Source organism: Pleurodeles waltl, chromosome 7 (assembly GCF_031143425.1).
Source record: "Pleurodeles waltl isolate 20211129_DDA chromosome 7, aPleWal1.hap1.20221129, whole genome shotgun sequence".
In the NCBI taxonomy this organism is placed as follows: domain Eukaryota; kingdom Metazoa; phylum Chordata; class Amphibia; order Caudata; family Salamandridae; genus Pleurodeles; species Pleurodeles waltl.
In genome coordinates, this window is record NC_090446.1 from 89,294,639 (window position 1) to 89,320,408 (window position 25,770).

The window sequence follows — 25,770 nt, forward strand, 5'->3', positions numbered from 1 at the left end:
GGTTGATAAAAACGAGTACCACTGAATTGGCCTTTCTTGCTTCTGCAAAGAAAGAGGTTAAGCATTGGAAATGCCAATAGGTCTGGCTTTAAAGGAATGCTGATTGGTAATGTGAAGTATTCCAAGTAAATAGCATAGGAATAGATATGTATTCATGTAGAAGCAAATACCCGTAGAATAATATTGGTGGAGGTTACAAGGTCAAGGACAGTTGCACTGTCAAGCCAGACCTAAAAATCTATGTAGTTTAATAACTGTTCTCCTCCCATCTGTGCTGCTGCCATACAAAAACAACATAAATTATCTACTTATATGAGACACTTTAATAGCATTTCAATGTCATGTGTGTGCCCCTGAAGGTTCAGGGTTAGGCAGTGGGATAAATAAACAAAATGATCACAGCTGTGTGGAGGGGAAGCAATTTTTTTGTTTTAAACACACAACTTCTGCCCAATCCAAGCATGTATTCCTGGATCCCAACATGTGGGTGAAGCCAAATCCCTTCCCTAGAGACACTCACATAATACTCTGGCCACAGCTGCACTGTAAAGTAACACCATAAAAAGGACAGGTATTTCCAAGTCCCTCCTGTGGATTATGTTTACAAGAGTGTGGGGTTGTTTAGAATCCAACAGACCTGCCAGAGAAGCTCTTACTCTTACATGGTATAGATAAGAGACCTGCAGCTTCAACCCTCAGGGACAGTGATGTTTTATAATACCGGGGCCCATACTTATCAAAACATCACGCATAACAGCAAGCCACCTTGCTGCTCCTCTCTGTGTGAAAGGGAAAGGGCAGGAATGTGCTGTATTTACCATTATATGATGCATTCCTGTCCTTTCCCAGTGCTGGCACACTTTTGGCTGCCTAGCGCCAAAGTAGGTACCCTTGCACCATGAGGCAAGTGGACATACATTGTCAGTAGGATTGTTTTTGTGCAGGAATGGGCACCTTCCTGTACAAAAACAATCCCCAGAGGCATGTTCCTCTTTCAAAGTGTGCTGCAGAATGCAGCACACTTAGAGGAAACAATGAGGAGAAATAAAGATATTTCTCCTTGTTGAGCCTCTGGTGGAGAGGCGTACGATCCTGATGCATTTCCAGATATACTAATGTTGGTAAATATGGGAATGTGTCAGAATCCATGGGTGCATGCTTGTGAATACCCACACTCCACCCATGGCTTGCCACCCCGCTGCAGAGTAAGACAGTGATTTGCTCTGCCTTACGTTACTCTAGAGTATTGCACCACTTTATAAACCCTTGCACCACATTATGCCTGAGCCAGGCATAATGTTTGCAAGGGGGCGTTCCCACGTAGGGAAGCCCCGAAAAATGGCGCAGTAAAATTTACTAGATTTCACTGTGCCATTTTTAGCATCATTATTAGAAGATGATGCTCCCATTAAAAACAATTGGATTTCCTGTGCTTTGCTGCATTAGCGCCATATTTCATGGCGCTAATCCAGCAAGGTGCCATAAATTATTACCCTAATGTGAACAAGACCCTCATGGTGCGCCATATTGTAAATACAGTGCACACATGGTGTCATGAAGGGGACGCAATGGGGTGCTAAAAATGTGGCGTATCATGAATGATGCACCACGTTTTCATAAATAAGCCCCTAAATTAGTATAGGCAGGGCTTTAAGTGAGATGAAAAAACTGTGGTGTCTCTCGAAGGGGCGTGGCTGATGTAATTAAGGGTGTGGCTTAAAAACCCTCAAGCTAAAAATCTGTACCTAGCATAGTGTGCCATCTGACATTTATTTTTCTGCTTCTTTCTGTCACTGCATCCAGATATATAACACAAGTAACATTACACCTACAACAGGCCAGGACTATTGCCTTTGTCAATGGTTGTTAGTTGTGTAAGATAAATAGGCAACAACAATGGCTTTGTTGAATAAAATATTGAAAATGCTTCAGTTCTGAAATGAGACTGTGAAAGAACTATACGAGCCCCTTGAAGGTACATGCAGTGCAGGGTGGTGCTGTTGCAGAGTTAAAAAAAAATGTTTACCCTCAAGCCGAGTGCAAACATAGAGAGCCACTGGGACCCATCTCAGCACCTGCTTTTTAGATCTGCCAGTGCTGAGCACCGGCAGGACCCGGCTGACTTAAAGCCTTGAGCATAAGAGAAGCAGGTCCGAGCCACATTGTGAGGTTGAAAATGAAGATCTATATTGAAACAGCTCTAGAATCAGTTCCTGTTCCCACCGCTGGGTGGCAGTGACACCCAAAGGCTGAGACTGGGAAACACCTAGCATGTCAGAGAATGTTTGTTTAGCATTTCCTTCTGTACTTCCGAGAAGGGGTTGATTGTTTAGATAGAAGAAAAGGACTTTTAACTGTTTCTTTCTGAAAACTTTTACAACTAAATGGTCCCTAAGAGAAATATTGCACAATTGTATTTATCAGTTCAATAATTTTTGTTGACAACCGTAGCCATGTTATTCCCGTCAATAAAACCATTAGACTAAAGTTTTAAAAGTTAGTGTACAAGACTCTTCAAAAGCAAAGGCAGGGGTGGACCACTGTGCCACTGATGTCATATATATAAAATTGGCAATGCATACATATCAATTAAGGGACGTGTGTCTACTGTCGCAGCCTAAAAACGTCCGCTGTGTGCGCCTGGAAGAGAGGCAATTTAAAATTCACTGAAGCGACATTAACTTATGGACTACAACTGCCCCCTTGTGGTAATGGAGAATATGTCGCCTATTGTCCCTCCTTCGAGAACCAATTGACCAGGCATACCTGTCAACCTGTTGACGCTAAAACTAGGGTAAAGTCTGACGTTTAAGAGGATGTCCCCATGTATGTGAAAGGAGAGGGAACAGATTTATGTAGGCGGATATAGGTTTAAAAAGAGTGAGGTACCTGTAGTATATGTGGCATTTGTTTGTCAGGAGGGTCGGTCTGAGTGAAAAGAGGGCCAAATGAGGGTGTGTTGACAGGAATGAAAAGGGACTGGGGTTTATTCATGGATTCATTGATTACCCAATTAGGATAGACTATTTCAAGTCCTTGGTGCATGGGGTATATATCTGGCCAGGCTCGCCGCTGCATTTCAGATTATTATGGCAAATGAAAGGGTGGCGTTACGTCAGCTGTGTAGGTTTCTCACCAAAAGTAAAAATGAGGTTTTTGCTGCACTATGGGCTTCTTGGCACATTCCCATTAAGAGATCTAAATAAATTTCCGAAACAATGTGGTTTCTTATATCTGGTCTGAGGTTGCTATAATTTACCCAGTAGAAATACTATAGTTTAAAGACGTCCATAGTGAAAGTGCCGTATCAATTTGTATTCCCCAAAATGGCAATCGTACTGAAAGTGGCCACATAACCTTGAACCAACCAAAGAGATTGGATGTTGGAGCTGTTCTACCTGCAGCACCAGAGTTGCCCCCTTGACTGTGAGTTGGGAGACAGTGAATGGAACCTACAGGAAGTAAGCAGGACTCTGTGGGCCTCCTGTACTTGTTTCTGCTACAGACAACTTGAGGCCTGAAACCAGGGAGAGGAAGGATGGTGCTAGGGCAACCTAAGGCAAGCAAGTGGAAATAGATGCAACTCCAGATACCTCTAAAGAACCTCAAACTGTCCAGTAACCACTTATGGATCCAAATTATATCCAACTCTATGTATTGGGTTTATTAGCTTATATATATTTTTGGCTTGAGGATGCAGTTAATAAAAGCAATGGAAGCAGGTGCTCATGGTCTGTTGCTCCCGTGCATTCAGGATATTTACAGCGAATTACGCAAAGTTGCGTACTGGAATAATTTGAGGCATTTAGCATAACAGGTGTAACGCGAAATTCCTAAAATTACATAAATTACACCATAGTAGTTTAAATTTCGCCCAGGCATAGACATGAGTCCTAGCTTGCTATCCATATTGACTCACGCAGCACACCAATAAAAAGTCTCAATAAGGCTGACAAATATGTTTGGCGTTGAATGTGTAACCACACTGCAGGGACAAGGATTGTCTATTGTGCTGAACTGCTCCATTAGGGAGGAATCTTGACCGAAGGCAAAAATACTTATGGGCATATTTAAGGGCATTGTTATGCAATACAGCATAACCTTGTTGTGCTGCACTGTGCCACAGGGAAAGGGCAGGAATGCACTGCAATGAAAGGAATATGGCACATTCCTTCCTTTTTTCCTGTGATGGCACCCTTTTGGCTGCCTAGATCCAACGCAAGCACCTCCGTTGCATGCAGGATTGAATTTGAGCAAGAAGGGGCGCCTTCCTGCACAAAAACAATCCCCTGAGACGTTTTCCTCTTTCTATGTGTACTGCAGAAAGATGAAAAAAAGAGGAGAAATAAAAATATTTCTCCTTGTTACGCTTCTCCTTGGGAGGGAATTCTTTTTGGCACATTCCCACGTTTACTAGTTCTGGTAAATCTGGGAATGTGTTAAAAACCATGGGAGTTGTGTGGGAAAATCCACACAACGCCCATGGACCTCCTCCCTGGCACAGAGTAGGACAATGCAGATATTTGCACTACGATGCTTCACTCCAGATTTAAAAAGCCACTTAGGGCCACCAAAGTGGCCTTGCGTGGGTTCATGAATCTCACTTAACGTTTGCCTCGTGCGTGTAATACATTGCGTCGTGCAAACGCAACGCAAACCGGGTCATAAATATGGCCCTCAGTGACTTTTGTTGCTGTCATATTTTGTGACCAGCCTTTCCATTCTACTGAGGTCAGTAAATTGAGTACCATTCTATTGGGTGATTAAAAAGGCTACTATTTTCAACTATGGAAGCCAGTGTCACAAAATTAATAGTGGGACAGGTTGACGTGAAACAGTTCTGAACATAAATAAGAAAGTTGCAGGTGGACTGTGAGTGTGGTGGGCTCATACACTTCTCAGATACTAGCAATATTATCTGTTTTAAGACTGGACAATGCAGTGCACTGGACAATTGCATTGGGAATTCTATCCTCCAGTCTCCTCTCTATTGATACTGCCCCTTCTTCTCTCTGCCACTTCTACTCACCTGGAGTGACCACAGATCATTAAAAATGGTGGGGAATAATATCTGCCTAGAATTCCAGCAAACGTTTGAAGCGAGTGAACAAAGCATCTTCTAGGAGAGATTTTGGGCACTTCCACATGAAATTATTTTAAAACGAACTGAAATAGTGCATTTTGGAGAACAATTTATCATAATCATAAAAAGCTGTAGGCTTTGAAAGAGCAATCAGACCAACACTTTCATGATGTGCCATCGAAGCTTGACCTTCTCCGGGAGCTAACTTTGCCATGGATTCACCCCATATGTAGGCCTGGTGGAAATGTAAATTACCACAGCACAATTTTCATAATTTCGAGATTTTTGCATTATGTTAGTTAGGTGAAATTCTCAAAGCTATACCATTCACCATTTCACACATTTATGCACCATTCTCGCACACACACATTGTTACTCACGCACACTGTCACTCACATTCCCATTTTTTCAGTCTATTCTATTCTTATGAAATTTTAAAGCGCTTGGCTACTAAGAAGGGCCTCCCAGCACTGGGGAAACTGTATCAGCTGCAGAATCCTGTCTGCCCAAAACTAATTCAAGAGGACAGTCTTCAAGCATTTTCTGAAACTCAATTCTGACTAAATCTTTCTCAGCGCCTCCTGAAGAGCATTCCAGATCTTGGGAGCTAGGAAGGCATATGAGCGCATCCCAGCCCTAGCCTTCTTGATCATAGGGACCGCACACAACCTCTGATCGGTGTACCGCAATGTTCTCCCAGGACTATAGAGGGATAACAATCCCTGCATCAGCTGTGGCCCATTTTTGTACATTACTCGATGAGCAACGCAGTGTCTCGAACCAGATTCTCTTGTGCACTGGAAGCAACATCAAAGCTGTTGTAGCTGCCTGGTGTTTAGGAATGTTTAGCAGAATTGGGCAGCGGCATTTTGAATCACTTTGAGTCTTCACCACCAATTTGGGCCTCCCCAGATATGGGAAGTTTCCAAAATCTGGATGTGATGTTATCAGACCCTGCACTACCACTCTCTGTGGTGGTTCTGGTAACCATCTTAACAATGTTCTCAGTATAATGAGTAGGCCAAGCAACTTGATGCCAGTTTCCTGACCTGGACCTCCATAGAAAGTTGGTTGTCAGTCCAAAATCCTAAGCTCTTGATCTCTGACTTTGGGGAGGGTTGGGCAGCAAGGTTATCAGGCTAACCTAATTCCAACCAGTGAGAAGGGCTATTGTAGCACTTCTGTCTTTTCTTCATTTAATTTTAAGGTATTAGCAGGTATCCAATCGATTGCATGCTTCAAACATTCATTGAGTTGGTGAGAAGCTTTTTCTATCTGAGGAGTAAGGGAGGTGACAAACCGTGTGTCATCAGTGTAAGACACAATTGAAAGGCCAAGGGCTCGAACAATCTCTGCCAGAGGCAGAACATACACGTTAAACAAAGTGGGACTTAATGTCGACCCCTGGGGAACCCCACAGTTTAAAGGGTAAGTTTCAGACAGCATGGTGTCTTCACCAAATTGGAAAGTTCTGTTATCAAGAAAAGAGGCAAGCCGTATAAGCGCAACCCCAGAAATACCGTCCTTCTCCAGCCTTTGAATTAGAACGGGATGAGACACAGTGGCACTCAGTTCTAGAAGGATTAGTGCCGCTGTGCTACCATGATCTAGAATTGCTCTAATTTCCACGGTAGCTGCTAGCAGAGTGGTTTCTGTACCGCTTCCCGGTCTGAATCCTGTTTGGGATGGATGCAAGATGCCATTCGACTTGAGAAAAAAGGAAAGGTTTTTATTCACTAACTTCTCTAGGACTTTACATGACCATGGGGGAGGGAAATAGGCTTGTAATTCTCGCACTGCAAAGGATCTGCAGAGGGCTTTTTCAACAGGGGTTTCACAATAGCTTGCTTCTACCCTGGCGGGATGGACACTCTTGGTCTCTAATGAGTAGCTGAAAATGTTGGTCAAAGTAGAAAGCATTGCTCTTCCCCTTTCATCATTATATCCGGGAGAGCTGGGTACTGCGGTGAACCTGATTTGTCTGATTTTGAAATCTTTTCTGTGCCCTCCTTGCTAATCTCTGTAAAGGCTGTCAATTTTTCCTTGATTGATCTCATTCCATGCAGCATCTGGGGGACTTCGATTAGACCACAAAACGTTGGAAATATAAGCAGGATACTAATTACCTTTTCTAGGAAGAAACTGGCAAACATATTACATCGAGCCTCAGAGGGTGGGGGCCGGATTAATTCTTGGCTGGCTTCATCAAACTGATCACCAGTTAAAAAAATTCTTTAGAAAAGTCTGAAACACTATAAATGTTGGTGCTAAAATAACTAACTGTAGCTTCTCTAATTGCATTATGATCTCTTTTAACTGATTTCTTGTAATTGCCCTTACTGACTTCAACATCATTTTCCTCCATGCACTTTCCAGTTTTTGTAATTATTTTTTTAGTTCCACAAGCTCCAGTGAGAACCATGTGGCACGACCACCAGGATATCTGTTTTTTTGTGGCCTCAAAGAGACTAGTTTATCCAGGGATTTTATCAACCAGCCCTCAAATGTGCTGTACCTCTCAGCAATATCCCCTACTCAGTGCTTAATTTGTAAATAAAAACGTGCCGGTGCTCAAAGCCCTCCTCCTAAACACGTGGCTGCTGCAATCCATATAAAGCCACTCACTGCCCCTACAGCTTTCTGCTTTCTCCCTTTGTGACACTTTTTTCGTTTTCCCCTTCCTCCGTCTTTCCCTTTCTCTGTCTTTTGCTCGCAGCAAATGTTTGAGGCAGAAGAATAAACCCCAGCCCTCAAAAATAAGTGCTGGTGCTCAGCACCGGAAACAACAAGCACAAATTAAGCACTGCCCCTACTGCTTCAGGGGTGGAATTAACAGGTGCACTTTCCCATGATGCTGCGTAAAGTCTTGACCAGCATCGTATTGACATAAGTTGTTGAGTCACGTAACACTACTACCGATTCTGCCCAGCAGAAAGGGTACAATCTTATGCTCTGACCAATAAATGGAAATGGAATCCACAAAACTATTTGGGGTGTATTTGTATATATGAGATCAAGTAAGTGGCCTAACCTATGAGTTGGGTCTGTGACCCTTTGTATCAACTGGACCACTGCAAGATCCAGTACCAGATTTTTTGCGTTTTTATAGTTTTCATCTTCAAAATGTAAACGTAGACCTTTAATAACAAACATTTTGCCTTCAAGAGGCTATGTTCTTCCACAATGTCGGGGAGAGCCTGAATGAACTGGGTAGCTAAGCCCGGTGGGCAGTAAACCAATATACCAGACAATGGAAAGTTTGATTGAAAACAGCTTGCTTTCACTCCCAAGGATGCAGATAGAGCCAAATTTCCCTTTCAACTCCTCCTTACAAATAAAGGCTACACCCTCCCCTTTTCTTTTCATGGTTGCATCTGGCAATTGCGTACCCTGAGGGCCAGTCATTGCAACATCAGGCATAGAGTCCTCTCTAAGCCAGGTCTCTGTAAGAAACAGGGCCTCCGCCTAGTCTGGAAAGCGATTGGCAGCTGACCAGATACATCTGCCACTATTGGCAGCTCAGATTTCCTCCCTCTTTTCTGAACCCTTGGTCAACTAATTTTAAATTTCCCAAATCTAGCTTACAGACCCCACAGGTCAGATCAGTAGTCCTCGGATCAATCGTTTGGGAGCAAGCCTTGCAGACAGGCTGGCTAAATACTGCAACTCCACTGGTAAAACGTACCCTCTTCCTCAGAGCATGAGCAGCGGTCCTGGAGCCTGGCCCTGGCTGAACACGCGCGGATGGGCTTGCCTTTGACGCACCAGCCGCGCGCCCACTGCATGCCCATGCCCCAGTGTTCATTAGGTAGCCAGGCCAGAGTCTGACAGCTAGAGGGCTGACCACAATGGCGCCTCTAGTTGTCTACAACATGAAGTTGGTAGACAACACGGCCAAGCTCCTGTTTTTTCATGAACATTAACTTCTAAATCTGCTTTTAACCCTCGCCACCCCACCAAGCACATACAACAAAGTTAAAACAGGTGAAAAGTTTAAAAACAGTTTTGACGAAAAATGGTAATTCTAGCAGCAAAGTGTACCGTTTTATGCAGACCAGCAAAATGCAAACTGATATGTCTGCGAATTCACGCTCTGGTGCTCATGAAGTAGCTGGGCTGGAGTTTGACAACTAGACAACTGACATCTGCTTTTACCCCTCGCCCAACACCAGTTAAAACAGGTGAAAAAACATTAACAACAGTTTGACGAAAAACTTTAATCCTAGCAACAATTTGTGAAAACCATCCAAATGCAACCTGGTATAATAGAACAGAACACTTCAAGTCCCAGAATGCAGTGCAGGGGTGCCTGAAAAGCCAGGGCCACTTATCAATTACGTAAAAAAGTTTTACCAAAGTTTTACCAAAATAAAGTTTCAGTTTGTAATTTTCTGCCGTTTATTCTTGGAAGCAAAGGTCATTCAGTGAAGCGGTGAAGGGTCAGAGACTTCATCTCAAATACGGATGCTAGTATTTCAGTGGTAACAGGCAGTCATTCATACTCCTCTAAAACAAAGGAACACGCTAAGGCATTTCTGCCCACCATAATGAGAGCCCTACAGCTTGTGGGCCCTGTGTCATAGTACCGCCTGTGACTCCATCCCTCCTGTAGTCATGATCTGTGGCAAAAGCAGAATCAATTGAGCAGGTCTGAATTGATACCTGAAAAGACAGCATTACCGCTGGTACGCTATTCCCATGCCCAGCTGTTGTGAAAGCACGGTAGCTGAAAAACTGCTGGAGCTCAGGCCCTGTTCCCAACAGCAGTTGGCGCCAATGTTTCCAGTGTATAGCAATGGCAGCTGTGAGGTATAAAGCACTACACAAAAAAGTAAAATGTATTATTATTATGCGTTGCAAGTCTTTGCTCCTTCTGTTATGGCAGAGGTGAGGTAAAATAATTTATGAAACGAATGGCTATCCAGTGGAAGTCTCTGATTATCAAGCATGGCATCAGGCTATTCCATCATCACGCTTGTTTAGTATCTCATTAAATCTCCCTTAGTGGGAGGGGTTAACATCGAATTTGGATTGAGGCACCACAAGGAACAGCCCCATGTTAAAGTGCGGCACCCTGGGTTAATTCTTCCTGTTTGGATGGAGAAATCCTTTCATCGAGCCCTGTGTATGTATAAAGTACTGCTGAAATCTGTTCCCCCTTTTTGCACAGAGATACCCTAGGATCAGTAAAATAAGATTTGAAGGTATTTTCACAGGCAGGACAAAGACTTGCCCCAAGAATAATAAAATGTTGGTTCGGCAGAACTGTACATGTTCAGGGTTTCACAAGAAGCTCCATTCTGTAGAATTATGAGAGACTTTAAAAATGCATTTTCTTGCAACTGTTGCACCTTAAGTCTGATTAGTTCATTCTGTGGAAACTGTGTGCAACTGTATATAATGTATGAAATTCCTTGTTTAGAACTCTATACAAGTATACTCCTTTTGGCTGTTTTATGGAGCCCTTTCTTACTGACCTTTGGAGGCGAGTCTATGCCGAATTGCTCTCATTATATACTCTGTAGTTTGCTGACCTGAACTTTCCCACTTTGATAGATTCTGTACTCTATCTGAGCTTTGCATTCCAATTGATTGATTAGTTCACTTTGACAATATTACTTGATTTCTGTCTGTCATTCTTGGTGGACCAAATGGATTCTACCTGTCTAAATTGAAATTGTCTTTTAGAGTGCTCCACAGAGAACCAGGTCCAGAAAGGAGCTCCAGAAATCTGATTAACACCAATCCTGGTCCATCAGTCGAGCAAGAGAACAAGAGGAAGTGCAGCGTCAACTCCGTAAGTTATATGCAAAACAGTAAGTTAGGCTCACCAATAGCTGCATTTCCTGTCTCCTCCAGTGTGCCTCTTGTTGGGTGTGCTATCGTATGACTGGCTGATGTGGAACAAGTGTTGCAACAACCGTGTCGTTCCTGTGATAGGCTGTTGAGTGTGACAGATGCCCCCGCGGTTGGCAGGTACATTGGGCATTCCGGGGGTACACCCTCGAAGCGGCAAGAGAAGCTCTGCTGCAGAGAACAGGACGAAAGAGTGATGTTACTGGAGGGAGCTGGGCAGTGGCGGCTTGTGCGAGGGAAAAGGGGCAGGGCGGTGCGTGGCATGGGGAGGGGGGAGAAATAAAATAATAAAAGAAAAAACTTACCTTAATGCCGCGCTGCTCTGCTCCATATGCTTCTCCGTCCTTGCTGCAGGCACAGGCTTCCAGCCTGCCCTGCGGCCAATCCTGACGCTGCTCAGAGCAGTGTCAGGATTGGCTGGGAGTGCCCAGGCAGACTGGGAGCCTGTGCAGGCTCTCTCCAGCCTGGCAACACTGAAGACAGCCTACTGCGCATGTGTGTTTGGTCGGCCTGAGATGCATGCGCAGTGAGGGGATGTGCTGTGCACTCCCCCTCCATCAAAACCTTGGCCCCGCCCCTTTTAAGACAAAACGATAATTATCATAGTTTATTATCGTTTTGTATTAAAAGGTTTGCATTTGCTGGGGAGGCTATGCTCCTCTGCCATAACGGAGGAGCCGCACCTGGAGCTGCGAGCTAAGGACACATGTATAAGAACGAAAGAAACAGAAGGTTAGAGTAGGAAAGCAGGAAGAGTGCCCAGCCGAGAGAAGAGTGAAGAAGTGAAAAAAGCAAGATGAAGGGATAAAAGAGGAAATAATTAACAAAATTCTATGTCTCACCTGAAGGGGGCACGTGCAGGAATGGAAAACTAGAAGGCAAGAAACAATAAATCAGAGTCAATAGATAACCCACAAATTATTTTCAGAGTAACATATCAGACCTGCAAACTGGGAAAAAACATTCACTGTGGGAGGAAGGGGGCAGGGCCTTGTAGGGGGTGCCCCCCAAAAAATAAATAAAAAATAAGATAAAGCTTGCTGAGTCTGGTGCCAGTGTCCTGGGGTGTTTTCACAACCCTTCATGGTCATCGGTTGCCCCACACAGGCGGGGGCACCTGACGGTGACGTGATATCATTGATATCGGTGCCTAGTTTAGGAGTAACAACAAATCATATCAAATAGTGTATTACTACTTTGGTAGGCATAAGACATATGTACTATTCATGCAATTAGACTGTCTTGCACCTACAGGATAAGCGTCAAGGCACATCTGGAGCATGTAATCCTCACAAACACACATGTGGGGCCTCCACTCATACCTACATTCTCTCCTACCCTTTTGGCATCATTGCAGGGAAAAGGACAGGAAAATCTCACAGTACCTTAAGATTTGTTGTGGATCTTCCTGGGGTTCGAGGTTAGAGTAGAGAAACTACTGCAGTGAGCTCAGTTGTATACCATCAGTGTCACCGTATGGCCTGAGTGACAGTGCAAATAGCTCTTGTTAATTTGTGAGACAAATCACGTGGAAGCCATAGCTTTGCACAAGATACGACAGTGATGTTATGCCAAAGGAGGAGGTTGTCAAATACCAGGGCTTTTTAGTTTTATTGCACTTCATGGCTCTTTCTTCCTGCACACTACTACTCACCTGGCTCACAGTTTGCTGTGGTGTGTTCCTTTCCACCCCTCACTGCCACTATTATTCAGTCTTGTTCCTTATTTCTTATTGTCTGTCTTTTGCTGTGGGTCCAAGACTAAACATGAAAAATAGGTCCTGCTCCTAAAAATGAGTGCCCCCGGCCAACCCTGAAAACCACGGGTACCAATGAATTACCCTATGTGTGCATGTATATATGTATGTTATGATTTTTGTATAGCACAAACATAGCCAGAAGGCAGCAGTGGAGTCCTGTACAGAGTCCAATGCGAAGGCAGTCAATGTGTGGTTGGAGGGGGAGGGGAAACATCACTTACAACGTGGTGAATCCAACGAAATGCATTTACCACAATGCATTTACAATGCATATGGTTTACCATGCCTGCCTTTACCACGAAGATGCCTTTACGACAAATTCTGTTGTAAAGGCATGAATGGTAAAGGTGTATGCGGGGTAAAGGTTTTAAAGGTAAGTATTAAGTGTTTTAAGTGATATATCTTTATATATATATTTATATAGTGTTTAGGATGGGTAACAGTTATTGGTGGTAATTGCACTTTTATGTTTTAGGGTGGGTATGGGATTTGGGGTGGTAAGGGCATTTTTAGGTTTTAGGGTGGAATGGCATTTTGGGTGGTAAGGGCATTTTTAGGTTTTCAGGTGGGTATGGGTTTTGGGGTGGTAAGGGCATTTTTTGGTTTTAGGGTGGGTATGGGTTTTGGGGTGGTAAGAGCATTTTTAGGTTTTAGGGTGGGCATGGGTTTTTAGGGTGGTAAGGGCATTTTTAGGTTTTAGGGTGGGCATGGGTTTTTAGGGTGGTAAGGGCATTTTTTGGTTTTAGGGTGGGTTTGGGTTTTGGGGTGGTAAGGTCATTTTTAGGTTTTAGGGTGGGTATGGATTTTGGGGTGGTAAGGGCTTTTTTAGGTTTTAGGGGGGCTTTTGGTTTTGGGGTGGTAAGGACATTTTTAGGTTTTAGGGTGGGTGTGGGTTTTGGGGTGGTAAGGGCATTTTTTGCATTTGAGGGTGGGTATGGGATTTGGAGTAGTAAGGGGTGTTTAGGTTTTACGGTGGGTATGGAATTTGGGGTGGTTAGGGGTGTTTAGGTTTTAGGGTGGGTATGGGATTTTAGGTGGTAAAGGGTGTTTAGGTTTTAGGGGGGTATGGGTTTTGTGGTGGTAAGGTAATTTTTAGGGTTTAGGGCAGGTAGGGTTTTTGGGTGAAAGGTGTGTTTGTATATATATATGTGTGTGTATGTCTGCTGACCTCCACTGATGTGGTGAGCTTGTCAGTCAGATAGGCAGGGATGCTGTTGGTGATGTTGGTGAGGACTTTGTAGATGATGCATCAGGTTTGAGGATTGTGCAAGCTGCCGGGGGCAGCCAGTGGAGTTCCACCAGGAGGAGTGTCCTGTGGCCATATTTGTAGACATTCTTCATGAGTGTGGGGCTGCTGGAATTGGAGAAAAAGGCTGATAACTGCTCAATATGATGCGATCAACTATGGCTTTCTGAAAACAGTGTTACTTTAGAGTAAGCAAAATGAGTCAACGATTCTGGACATTTTTCAGGTATCAAAATGATTGGTCCATTTTTATGTTTTAAACAGAGCAGTCTATCTACATTTTTATCAATGTTGCCATCGTAGGAATGGTGCATACACAAAGCAACACCTTAGGGAAGAAAACTCTTGGCTTTCCGGAACGTGTGTACTGAAACTCATTTCTCTAGCCACTTAATGACTGCAGGGAGCTTTGCTTGGGGAATATAATTAAAAGTCCCCTGGTGCTCTACGAAGCAGCTGCTGCACACCATTGGGTGAAGCCCGTGTTTGTCACATGGAAAGCACGGTGAGGAGGGTGTGAGTACACTGCCTCACATCCCGGCACTCAATTTGCCCCAATGCATCATGGTAAATGCAGTGCATAATAACAATTAAGTAGTAATATTTAATTTTTCACCCTTGTTGGTGCAGCCTGTGCTGTGTAAATCTAGACACGTGTTTCTGGATTCATTTCTTCATCAGTCGAGAGCATAAGCCATTTTGGAGGAGCTGAAAATGCTGGCCAAAGTATTTTCAGATCTCTGTACCACTCACTGTGCGCAGGTGCATTAATCCAAGCTTGTCGATCTGTAGCTGAAGGGAGCTTTTTCAAACAGAAGGAGGGTGGGAGCACAATGCCTCACATCCCAGCACTCAAGTTGTCCCAGTGTATCATGGTAAATGCAGTGCATGATAACAGCTAATTTGGCAATAATCTTAAATGTTTCAGCCTTGTTGGTGCAGCCTGTGCTGTGTAATTCTAGACACTTTCTGGATTCATTCCTTCATCAATAGAGAGCAAAACATTGTTTTGGGGGATGCTGGAAATGCTACCCTAAGCCTTCTCTGGTCTCTGTATCACTCACTAGGTGCAGGAACATCAACCCCAGCTCGTCAGCTCAGTAGCTCAAGGAAGCCTTTTCAAACAGAAGGAGAGTGGGAACACACTGCCTCACATCCCAGCACTCAGTTTATCCCAATGCATGAGGGGAATGCAGTGCATGATAACACTGTTGAAATCTTTTATTTCTTACTCTTGTTGATGCAACCTGTGCTTTGTAACACTAGACACAGGTTTTCAGATTCTTTCCTTTAGTGAGGTTAAGCCTGCTTTAGGGTACCGCGCCGTGTCCACGCTGCAAGTTTTTTCTCAAAACCCTAAATCTGAGAAGCCTAGACTAAGTCCTCCCAAGGTCTAGATGCAAGCTTGGGTCAGTGCTTTAAGTGGGATGAAAATGGTGGGGTGGGAGGTAAGGAATGGCCTCTAAACCGGTGGTGACAAATGAGACAGAACTAGGGGCCAGATGTAGCAAGCAGTTTTGCCCATTCTGTGTCTATGGGAAAATGTTTTCGTACATATGGCCCTAGGAATCATTTACAAGAGGCGTGGCCTATGTGACTAGGGGCAGTCTAAGAACACATTAACTAGTCTTCCGTGCTTGACAAATTCTTACGATCTTACTCGACAATTAATATTTTTACGGCACAGCCAGTAACAAAATTGAGAAAAAGGGCAAACGCTGATTTTATTCCTACTTTGAGATGTCAAATTAAAACACCAGATGTGAAAACAAAACATTCTAAAAGTATTACATCGATCTGTGAACTTCTACAAAACGACTATTAAAGAAAAAAGAGAAAGAATTGCCCTGTCATGGAAGAGTAAAATGAGTGTACACTCATTTTTATTTAAGTGCCCGGTCCTACAATGTAATATCTTAAAACACCAATAAATGGCTGCTATTTTTCTATGACAGAGGTGCCAAACAAACAGCCCTAACAGTGCCCAGGAATTGGCAGAAAACCGGCTCTGGCCCACACAGCGCCCAAAGAGGCCCTATGGAGGGGCTTTGACCCACACTGTAACCAGAAGGAGGGATACAGAGAACCAAAGGGTTTTTGAACTTCAATCGCTGCAGGGAGGCCAGAAAATGGATGGGCATTGATCCTATTTTATATCTCTTTATACTGCAGTGCTAGATGGGGGTTTACGGAGGTCAGTGTGAAAAAGCACTCACTTCAGCACTGTTACTTTGCAGCTTTCAGTAAACCTTGCATTACATATGTTTAGAATTCATACAGTTCACACTTGTGTGATGTGCAAGTAAACCCACTTCAGAAAGATATCAGTGTCTAAATGGAAGGGTAGGTAAACAATTCATATTATCTCATGCATGCTACATACCCTGAAGTACATCAGATTTTACCAGACGTGATTGTTGTCCTTAAAAACTTTGCACCTTTTCCACAATTCTCCACAAAACTTTCCAGGCTTATTCTTCCCTCTACATTGGCAGATAATGGAAGGTTACGTGGCAATTGGTCAAGGGAGTGCAAAGAAAACAAGCATTTGCAATGCAATAGGTCTCGCGTTTTCTCGAGTAAGAGCTATTTGCGTGGTAAGTTCAGAACTGGACATTTCTTGCCACATAAATTGAAAATAAAAAGTAAAGCAGAAGTTCGCCCACAGTCAATCGTGTTATCGGCAAAAATGCAATTATTCATGTAACAGGGTCGATGAGATGGGAAGTCCTCAACTGCTGCCCAGCGAGATTGTGCTGCATAGTTAATAAACAGAAAACAGTAGTCCAAAAACCATATGGAAAACACAGAGCCTCGTATGTTTTCAGTAGTTGGCCGGTGCGCTCGAGAAGGGCTAAACACTAGAAAAGGCATGACGTATGCATGCCTTCCACTAATGAAAGCAAGCGAATTTTAAAAGGCAAGCCCACGAGCCAAACAAACTCATGGGCGCACGGAGGGAGTGGTTACAAGCCCATAGAGAGATTACAGCAGGGACAGAGCGCTTTGCTCTCGCTCCTACAAAAGAGGCTCCCAAAACAGGTTTTGGCCTCAATGCATTTTTGTATTGGACATAGCAACAAAATGGATGAATGGATTTACATGAACTTTGGCACCGTTAGACATTATTGTGCGCAGCTGGTCCTTTTGGGTACTACAAGTACGTAGGGTAAGTATTTTTTGAGTTATAAGTTATTTTAACTTAGTGATATCTGTTGTCGTGGTATTTCGTGGAAGTACTACTTTACATAGTGATGACAAGTCATTAGGTGATTGCCTAATGACTGCCTTTGTAAAAGTTAAAGTCAGCCATCTTGTTTTTAGGAGCAATTTGGCTCTGTTCTGTGTTACACCTTCAGGTCTACGTACGTATTACATTTGGTATTTTCCCCTTCCGGTTACAACTTTAGAACAGTGATAATAGGAAGGGGAAAAAATTATAAGGTGCAATATATTTAAAAATAAAATGTACAGAGCAAGGCAGTACTGCCTCTGGAATACGGCAGTACTTAAATAAAATTAAAAAAATGTAAAATACACTGTAATACACTTTATTTTACAAATATAGTGTACTACAATGTATTTTCTATTTTTAAACACACACATATATATATATATATATATATATATATATATATGCACAAAAAGTCTATGGAGTAGCGCTGTAATAACTACAAATTACAGCGCTACTTCAAAAAAATGCACAATTCTCCCTAGACTAATATAAAGATATAGAGAAAATTATAAATACAATTCTCTACCTATTACCACTTAAAAAAGTAGTAATACATACTGCACAATAATGAAACCTAATACTTACCTGTATCTAAAACCCTAACCTACAACGCAGGAAAATGGAGAAAACAGCAAAACTGTGATAAAAACTACATGGAGCTTTTTAACTTTGGTAAATACAGCCATTCACACACTGATTTCTCAACCTCATACCAAGGTAGACCGCAAATTACTGATGCACAATATTTAACTAATAGGCATATTTAAGAGCCCATAGCGTGACCTTAGCACTGCTATAGTGTCATGTTTGTGAAGCTAAGGGGGCGCTAAAGTGGCATTTTCCATGTGCCATATTTACAAAGTGGCACAATGCATGCATTGCACTACTTTGTAAACCCTTGAGCCACATTATACCTGCACCTGGCATAATGTATGCAAGTGGGCGATCTGGCACTAGGAGGCCCACAAAAATGGTGCAGTGAAATTTAACAGATTCACTGCACCATTTTTGGCATAATTTTTAACGTCTGCTCAGAGCACATGTTAGAATGTCCTTCTGATAGAAACCTATGGGCCTCCTTGCACTTTGCTACACTAGAGTCAACATTTTTTGCACCACAATAAAGTCAACAATGTTGATGCTATTTTGCTAACGACTGCTATGGTGCGCTCTATCATAAATACAGCACAACCATGGTGTCATTCGGTGGTGATAGGGGGGGGCACAGAAAAAGCAGCGCATGAGTTCTGATTGCCCACCTCTCTTAAATAAGGGCCTACGTTTTATAAAACCTTAAACTTTTACACTACTTGTAGTGTGATCATATTGTTTATTTATCCAGCTGCCTGATGCTGAGATTTCACATGCACACACATGGCACTGTAATGCTATTAAAGTGTCTTAGATAAGTAAATAATATATGATGGATTTTTATGGCAGCAGCACAGATTGGAGGAGGGCAGTCATTAAACTACATGGATTTGTAGGTCTGGCTTGGCAGTGCATTCATGAGGCAGACCTATTGACATTGCTCAGTATGCTCTTCTAATAACTTATGTTTGATGAATCTTCACAAAACTTTCCAGAAAAAAAGTGTATCAGCTACATTCTGGCATGATCTGTCAAACAGGGGCTGGAAAAAGGGACAGGTGGCAGGTGGCCCTTGAACATGTGCTCCCCATGCAAAATTCCCATAGGAATTTTAAACAACGTTTTAGAAAAAAAAATGTGGAACACAATTACACAGAAACCTAGATCTTCATTCACAAAGTGTGCTTTTTATTGTTTGAGATAAATTTGATTTGCCATTTTTGAGAAATTAAGGCTCAAAAGTTAGTGAAATCCAAATATGCGGTCCAGAAGAAGTACTGCAGTAACCTGTGGCAAAATTATTTACCAAAATAGAATGATCTGATGGATCGAGAGGGTTTTTTTCTTACTGATCATTTCCATCCCACAGTGCAGAGGAATCTGATTGGCTGGCCGCAACATCAAAAGAAATGTGGTGGACGCCATTACAGGACATGGGCACTCGGTCCTCGTATCCTGAATTTAAAAAAAACCTAAGCCATAAGAGGGCAGGGTAGGGAAACCCTGACCCCTAGACCTTGTTGGGGTGCCCTAGAGGGACCACCCCTGGACCATTAAAAAAAACTTCAGACCATAGGCCCTCTGTTATGCCTACAGGACCCAGAGAGGCCACGTGTGGAGTTCTTGTGTTATTGATAGCCCTGTAAACTGTAGGATTTCAGTGAGTTTTGTTTTAAAACAATATTTTTATATGGTTACAAGGCCTAACTACAATGCCACATTAACCTTAGGTGTTTCCAGTGAATGTCTAAGTTTTTTTTCTTTTTTTTTTTAATGTGAACTAAGATCTTATAACCATACCGAACTATGATGCCACTTTAATCTATCTATCTATCTATCTATCTATCTATCTATCTATCTATCTATCTATCTATCTATCTATCTATCTATCTGTCTATCTATCTATCTAAAAGGTTACAGTTAGGTTGACATTTTACCCATACAAAACCATAGAAAATCAGCAGTTATAGTTATACTTATAGTTACCTAATGGCACAAGTTATAGTTTCTTCATATATGTTTTGGTGAGTGAGTGGGTGTATATTTAATTTTCTTTTTTTCATTGCATTTTGGATCTGCAGATCCCTTGTGGATTTATATCGGGGTTTGGCCTGAGCACCACTATGGATCTGCGGATCTGTGGATCTGCGAATTGGCCCAAAAAATATACTTGGGCATTTTTTTCCCATGAGGGGTACCTCAGAGACCCCTCCATCTACTACTACTACTGAATGAATGTTCACCAAATTACAAAAAGCAGTTTGATGTAATTCCATTGAACGGTTCCTGCTGCAGTCGTGTCTAAAATCCCTATGGGAAATTGTATTGAGAAAACACCTTTGCCCCACCTCCTTTTACTCTGTTCCTCCTTGACAAATCACCTTGAAACTTTCCACACAGCAGCTAAAGTGACATGCGTACTAGTTTTGAAAATATCCTGAAGATATATTCAATGATACTAAAGGTATAGGCAAAACAAAAAAATTATTTTGGCAAAACAAAAAATGCTTTTCCTATATAAACTAGGTCCCAACTAAATAACAATACTGAGATATAAACAAAAACACACAATGTAAACACTTTAGTAATTGTTCTCTGTTTTTTCTTTCTTTATTGGATCACTTGTAGTATTTCTCAACACAGCAAATATACCCAACAATTGTGTGTTTAAGTGTTTGTGAGTTTTTCTATGTATTCATACATATATCATACCCCACATAATTGAAATGAGAATCTCCTCTGACTACTTTAAAATTCACCAAGGGGAATGAACCTGTAAAGTATTAAATAATACACTAGCAAATGTTTTGCAATGTCATCTACAATACTAAAATCCACATGGATGTGTCAGTAATAGTGTAGGTGTGTCAAAAGCTGTGTCACTGACTGTATGGGTGTTTTAGTGGGGATGGAAATGTGTGGGTGTATGAGTGTGCAAGTGTGTATGAGTGGCTGTGTGGGTCTGTGACTGAGTAAGAAAGTGGTTCTATAAGTGTGTGTGGGGTGTCTGAGTGCCTGCATGGGTGTGTTATCAACTGTTTTATTGTCTGTATGGGTGTGTTAGTGGGGTTGTAAATGCCTGTGTGGGTGACTGAATGGGTGAGTGTCTGTGTGGGTCTGTAAGTATGGTGAGAGGGGTTGTATGGGTTTCTGAGTGGTTGCGTGAGTTGGTATGTGAGAATATGTATTGGTGTATGAGTCTATGTGAGTATGTGTGTGGATGTGTAATTGGGTGAGTGACTGTATGGGAGTGTGAGTGGGTGTGTGAGTGGCTATGTGAGTGTGACAGCTGTGTGAGGGGCTGTATGTGTGCATTAGTGGGGATGTAAATGTCTGTGTGGGTGTGTAAGTAGGTAAGTGAGTGACTGTGTGGGTCTGAGAAAGAGTATGAATGTGTATGAGAGAGGCTGTATTGGTGAGTTAGTGGGTGTGTAAGTGTGTGAGTGGGTGTATGGATGGCTGTAAGTTACTGTAAGTGGGTGTCTAACTTTGTACACGGGTGTATGTTTTTTAAAATTGTAGGTCGGAACACCCTCATAATGTCTGAATGTGTAAGCTCATGGGTCTCTAAATGATTGTGTGGATATGTGAAAAGTTAGTATCTGTATAGGTCTGTATAGGTGTGTGAGTTGGTGCTTAAGTGGCTGTAGGGGACTGTAAGTGGGTGTCTATCTGTGCAAGCGGGTGTATGTTTTTTTAAATTGTAGGTCTAAACACCCTCACAATGTAATCTAATACAGTAACACTGGAAGAACTAATTTGTAAACCACATAATTTCAATAGATGGTGCCATTCATCTCTATAAAAAAGAAAATATAATATGGATTAGTATTACAATTTATAAAATTATAAATTAAACTTATAAATTTTATGAGTGCATAACGTTATTTTAGCAACGAACCACTACATACTTCCCATGGTCTAATGCTAGGTTATAAAAAAAAACATTTCATTTTCCATTTTTTACTGTCCTTAGAATTTATAATTATACAACATAAATGATGATCTGTATAATGAATCCTTGAACACTGGGGGAAAAACAACCATATAGATTGTAGAAAAAAAAATTGCAACTTGACAGTATGTCACTGCAAATATGCAACACAGCACCTCACACAACCTACAATTTTTTTAAACAATCATTTTCTCTATACTTGCAGTACTAAACCAGAGAAACATGCTGAAAATGAGAACGTCATCATTAGAAGTGATACAGAAGCACTACTAGATGTATAAGGCACATCATTATAGGAAAAGCGTTATAAAGACATCACCCTTAGAGGCCATATGATGTTATAAATCCTGATAATGCATCTACAATAACTAGCCTATTCCACTTTTACAACTGTCACCTTCCTTAGAACTTTGGTTCTAAAAAATAAGATAGGAATTGGGGAACTTCCATGGCAATCTTTGCCTGAATTTAAGGTTCCTATCATTACATTCTATCCATCCGCTTCTACCTTTTAATTACCAAATCTAATACTAAATTCTTCATGAAAAATGATAGAGATCGTATTGTATGTTTTACCAGAAATAGATATTTGTCCTGCTTTAAAGTTAGTAATCTCAGTATCTAATTTAACTGCCATATACACACCCTCCCTGAAGCATTAAAATTACATACTTTCCAGTTCTTGCTACATGTAAAGTCGACAGACCATCTATTTAACAATATGGACACACAATATTTTGTGTAGCTTTTCTAACTAACCTCTCAAAAGTCACACTTTTTAAATCTTTTAGTGTTAAAAAAAGTGCCTCAATTCTATTTGCGTAGTTGATATGCATGAACAATCTTCACATTCATGGTGCCATGAGCAACTAAGCCGAAATTACTCATTAACAGGTATCTCCTCTTCTTCTAAAACAGCAAACATCACCATTAAAAACTCCTGTGCATTCTTTTGAGTGTTTTGGGTAAACTGTGCCTATCCACTACATATATCTGCAGTGTCTGGAATTACTGGTGCAGAATGCATTTTAGTTTTCTCACTATGTCCAACAAAACACAGAAAGCAGAACACAGTACCTTCTGTTGTTACTCTTGAATAGCATCCACAATATGAGGCAATTCAAACAATAAGTTCTCACCAACATTAGCATAGCAATTGGTAAACAACATCTCTCTCATTTTCAATCTCATTTTCTATTTTATGTTTCTTAACAACTTCTACCTTCTCTTTCATTTCCTTTCTTGCAACAGCATCACTACGCTGGTTTGAAACTTTCTGCTTTGGACAAACAGAATATTTCTCATAAACTGAATACTTTCCTGAATAATGAGTATACAGACTTCTCAAATGGTTCTAAATGGTTGTATTCTTCAAAACAACTCAAGTCTGCATTTACACTGCTCTCATTAAATGCAAATAGATACAAACCAGACAGTGTCCTAACTTGAGACAAAACTACATATGACATACCTTCCTTAAACACTCTACTACCAATATTAATAAATGCTGCATCAAAACATTAACCTTGTGATTTATGAATAATAACATAGAGAAACTGAAAACTGTTTCTGTTGAACATATACATCTTTCACAAACGAAAAACATGCAGTAGACATCCCAATTTGCTTTGCATTGTTAATCTGATCAAGTTTAATCACAAAGTAGTCCACCTTATTCCTATTAGGAAAATTGATAAAATCAACAACTTCAACATTTAAATTTCAGCGCAAAATCATTGCACATATTTTGCAAGGACTTAAATATTTCTCCAATCCTGCAGTTTGTGAAACAGGTTTTTCTAATGAATTCATTGTTGCCTGCTACTTTTCATTTAGAAATATAGTAACATCCTGGTGATCCATTTTATCTATTGTCTTCAGTTACAAAATGCCTTCTTTCTCAAATTCCAGCAAGTCATCATTGAAAGATGCATACTCCTCCAATGTAGGCATTAAGCACAGAATATGTTTACCATCTTGTATAATACTGAACTTCAGTTCTGCTGTTGTCTTCATTGTTGAAGACATTTTTAGGAAGACAATGTTATAGACAATGCCTTCCCTCTTTTGAAAACACAACTACTCTGATATCATTCAGCATATGATCATATTCAATGTCAAATGCTTGCCACATATTCCTGATTATTTTTTTGTTTTCAAAATGTAACCAAATATTCACATTTCCGGTGCTTCACCAGAAGAATTCCTATTTTCATCATGTAGCAGTGTTTTGAACACAGGCTGACCCATTCACAGGAGTAAGCTGCAGTGGAGCTCCAAAAACAATCATATGTTTCCTCCAAATAGGACATCATATTCTGTTCTCAGAACCTCTTGCATTTTCAAATGCACAAAAGCAACATTACGTTTGAGACCATGCACACTTCATCGATGAGTAAAAGTTTACATTTTTTTTAATACTCTTGACACTTCGTGACAAGCTTCACTGGATAACGTTTGGTATTGCAGTTTATTGTCATGTTCCCCACGCAGCATCAAACGTTGATGCAAAGTAATACCTTTGATATTGGTTGCAGCTAATCCAGTATATGCTGCAATCGCATTTGATAAATTGTACTCTTTAGTCTTTTGTAGGAGGGCAGTAAGAATTTGTATTAAGAAAGTTTTTTTATCATTGCCAGCTTGACCACTGACATACAAAAGTATAGTTTTAAATGTTGAGCATGCATGCTCTTTCTTGTCATGAAGCAATCTATGCTCAACTATAGCTTTCACCTCTATATACCTATATACTTATATTTCCTCATCGTTTAGCTGTGCAACTAAATCTGTTAAATCAATTGTTTCTTGTCTTGCTGGCCCAACTGCAGTCTCCATCTCATTCATTGCAATAGCAGCCTCATTTTCAGTTACTGGCTTTCCTAGAGGGTCCTGACTTTGAGGAACTGAACTTTGGCTACTTTGCAAACTCTTCTTAACTACCTCAGCATAAAATGTATCTTCCTGTTGAAGGTCATCATTCAAAATGTTCAAGCAGGTTTGAAATATTGGCACTCAATGCCATCCTGCGCAGCATGATGAGTCTTTATAGCAAACTCTTCTAGTAATTCTGTTTCATACCACCAAGAGTTAAACAGCTGCAAAAGTACCAAATAAAAAAATTGAGGGGGTAATTTTGACCTCGGTGGTCTTTAAAAAAGACCGCCGAGGGACCGCTGTGCGGAAGACCACCAGTGGTGAGGGTTTGCCGCTCGGCCTATTATGACCGTTGGCAGCTCTCCGTCCTTTTACGGATGGAGAGCCGCCAACAGCCATACTGGCGGGAGGCGGGGAAGTGGAGGTTGCTCCACCTCCACCGCCACGCCAACAGAACACCGCCAAGCGAATCACGTCCTGTGATTCGCCGTGGCGGTGTTCTGTTGGCGGTGTGGTGTCGGAGGAGCTGCCCCCATGGCTCCCGTCTCCTCCCGGAGGATCGTCGGACCACGTAAGTCGATCGTCCGTGAGGGGAGGAGGGCGGGGGGGTGTTGTGTGGGTGCATGGGGGTGTGCGTGTGCGTGTGTGTATTTAGAGGGGGTGTGTGAGTGCGTGTATGCTTGCAGGGGTGTTGTGTGTATGGGAATGAGTGCGTGTATGTCTGTGGGTATGTCTGTATGGATGTGTGCGTGTATGTTTGAATGTGGGTGTGCGTGTATGACTGCGTGTGTGGATGTAGGCATGTATGTCGGCGTGTGTGCGTGTAAGTGAATAGGTGGTGCCTGCGTGCGTGTCGTGTGGGTATGGGTGATGTGATGTTGGGGGTCAGGGTGGAGAGGGGGCCCCTGCCACCTTTGGGGGGGTAGCAGGGGTGGTGGGGGGGTAGGGGAGGGAGTCAGGGTGGGGTTAGGGGTGGGGGAGACCCCTATCAGTGCCAGGGAACGAATTCCCTGGCACTGATAGTGCTTACCACCATGGATTTCATGGCGGTTCAAACCACTGGAAATCCACGGCGGTAAGCCGGGTCAAAATACCGCCGGCGGTATAGTGACGGCCGCCGGGCTGGAGACCCAGGTCTCCAGCCCGGCGGTCGTCTCCGCAATGTTGG

General features: G+C 42.0%; 1 protein-coding gene across 1 annotated transcript in view; it reads right to left on the minus strand.

The window, feature by feature from the left end:
* Positions 1 to 25,770, minus strand: part of LOC138303747 (uncharacterized) — a 191,618-nt gene that overhangs the window by 18,929 nt on the left and 146,919 nt on the right. Inside the window, exons 8-9 of the mRNA XM_069243124.1 lie at positions 11,782 to 11,810; positions 10,915 to 11,110 (exon numbers count right to left, since the gene is read on the minus strand). Of these exons, the coding sequence (XP_069099225.1) occupies positions 10,915 to 11,110; positions 11,782 to 11,810 (225 nt within the window). The remainder of the gene's footprint in view (positions 1 to 10,914; positions 11,111 to 11,781; positions 11,811 to 25,770) is intronic.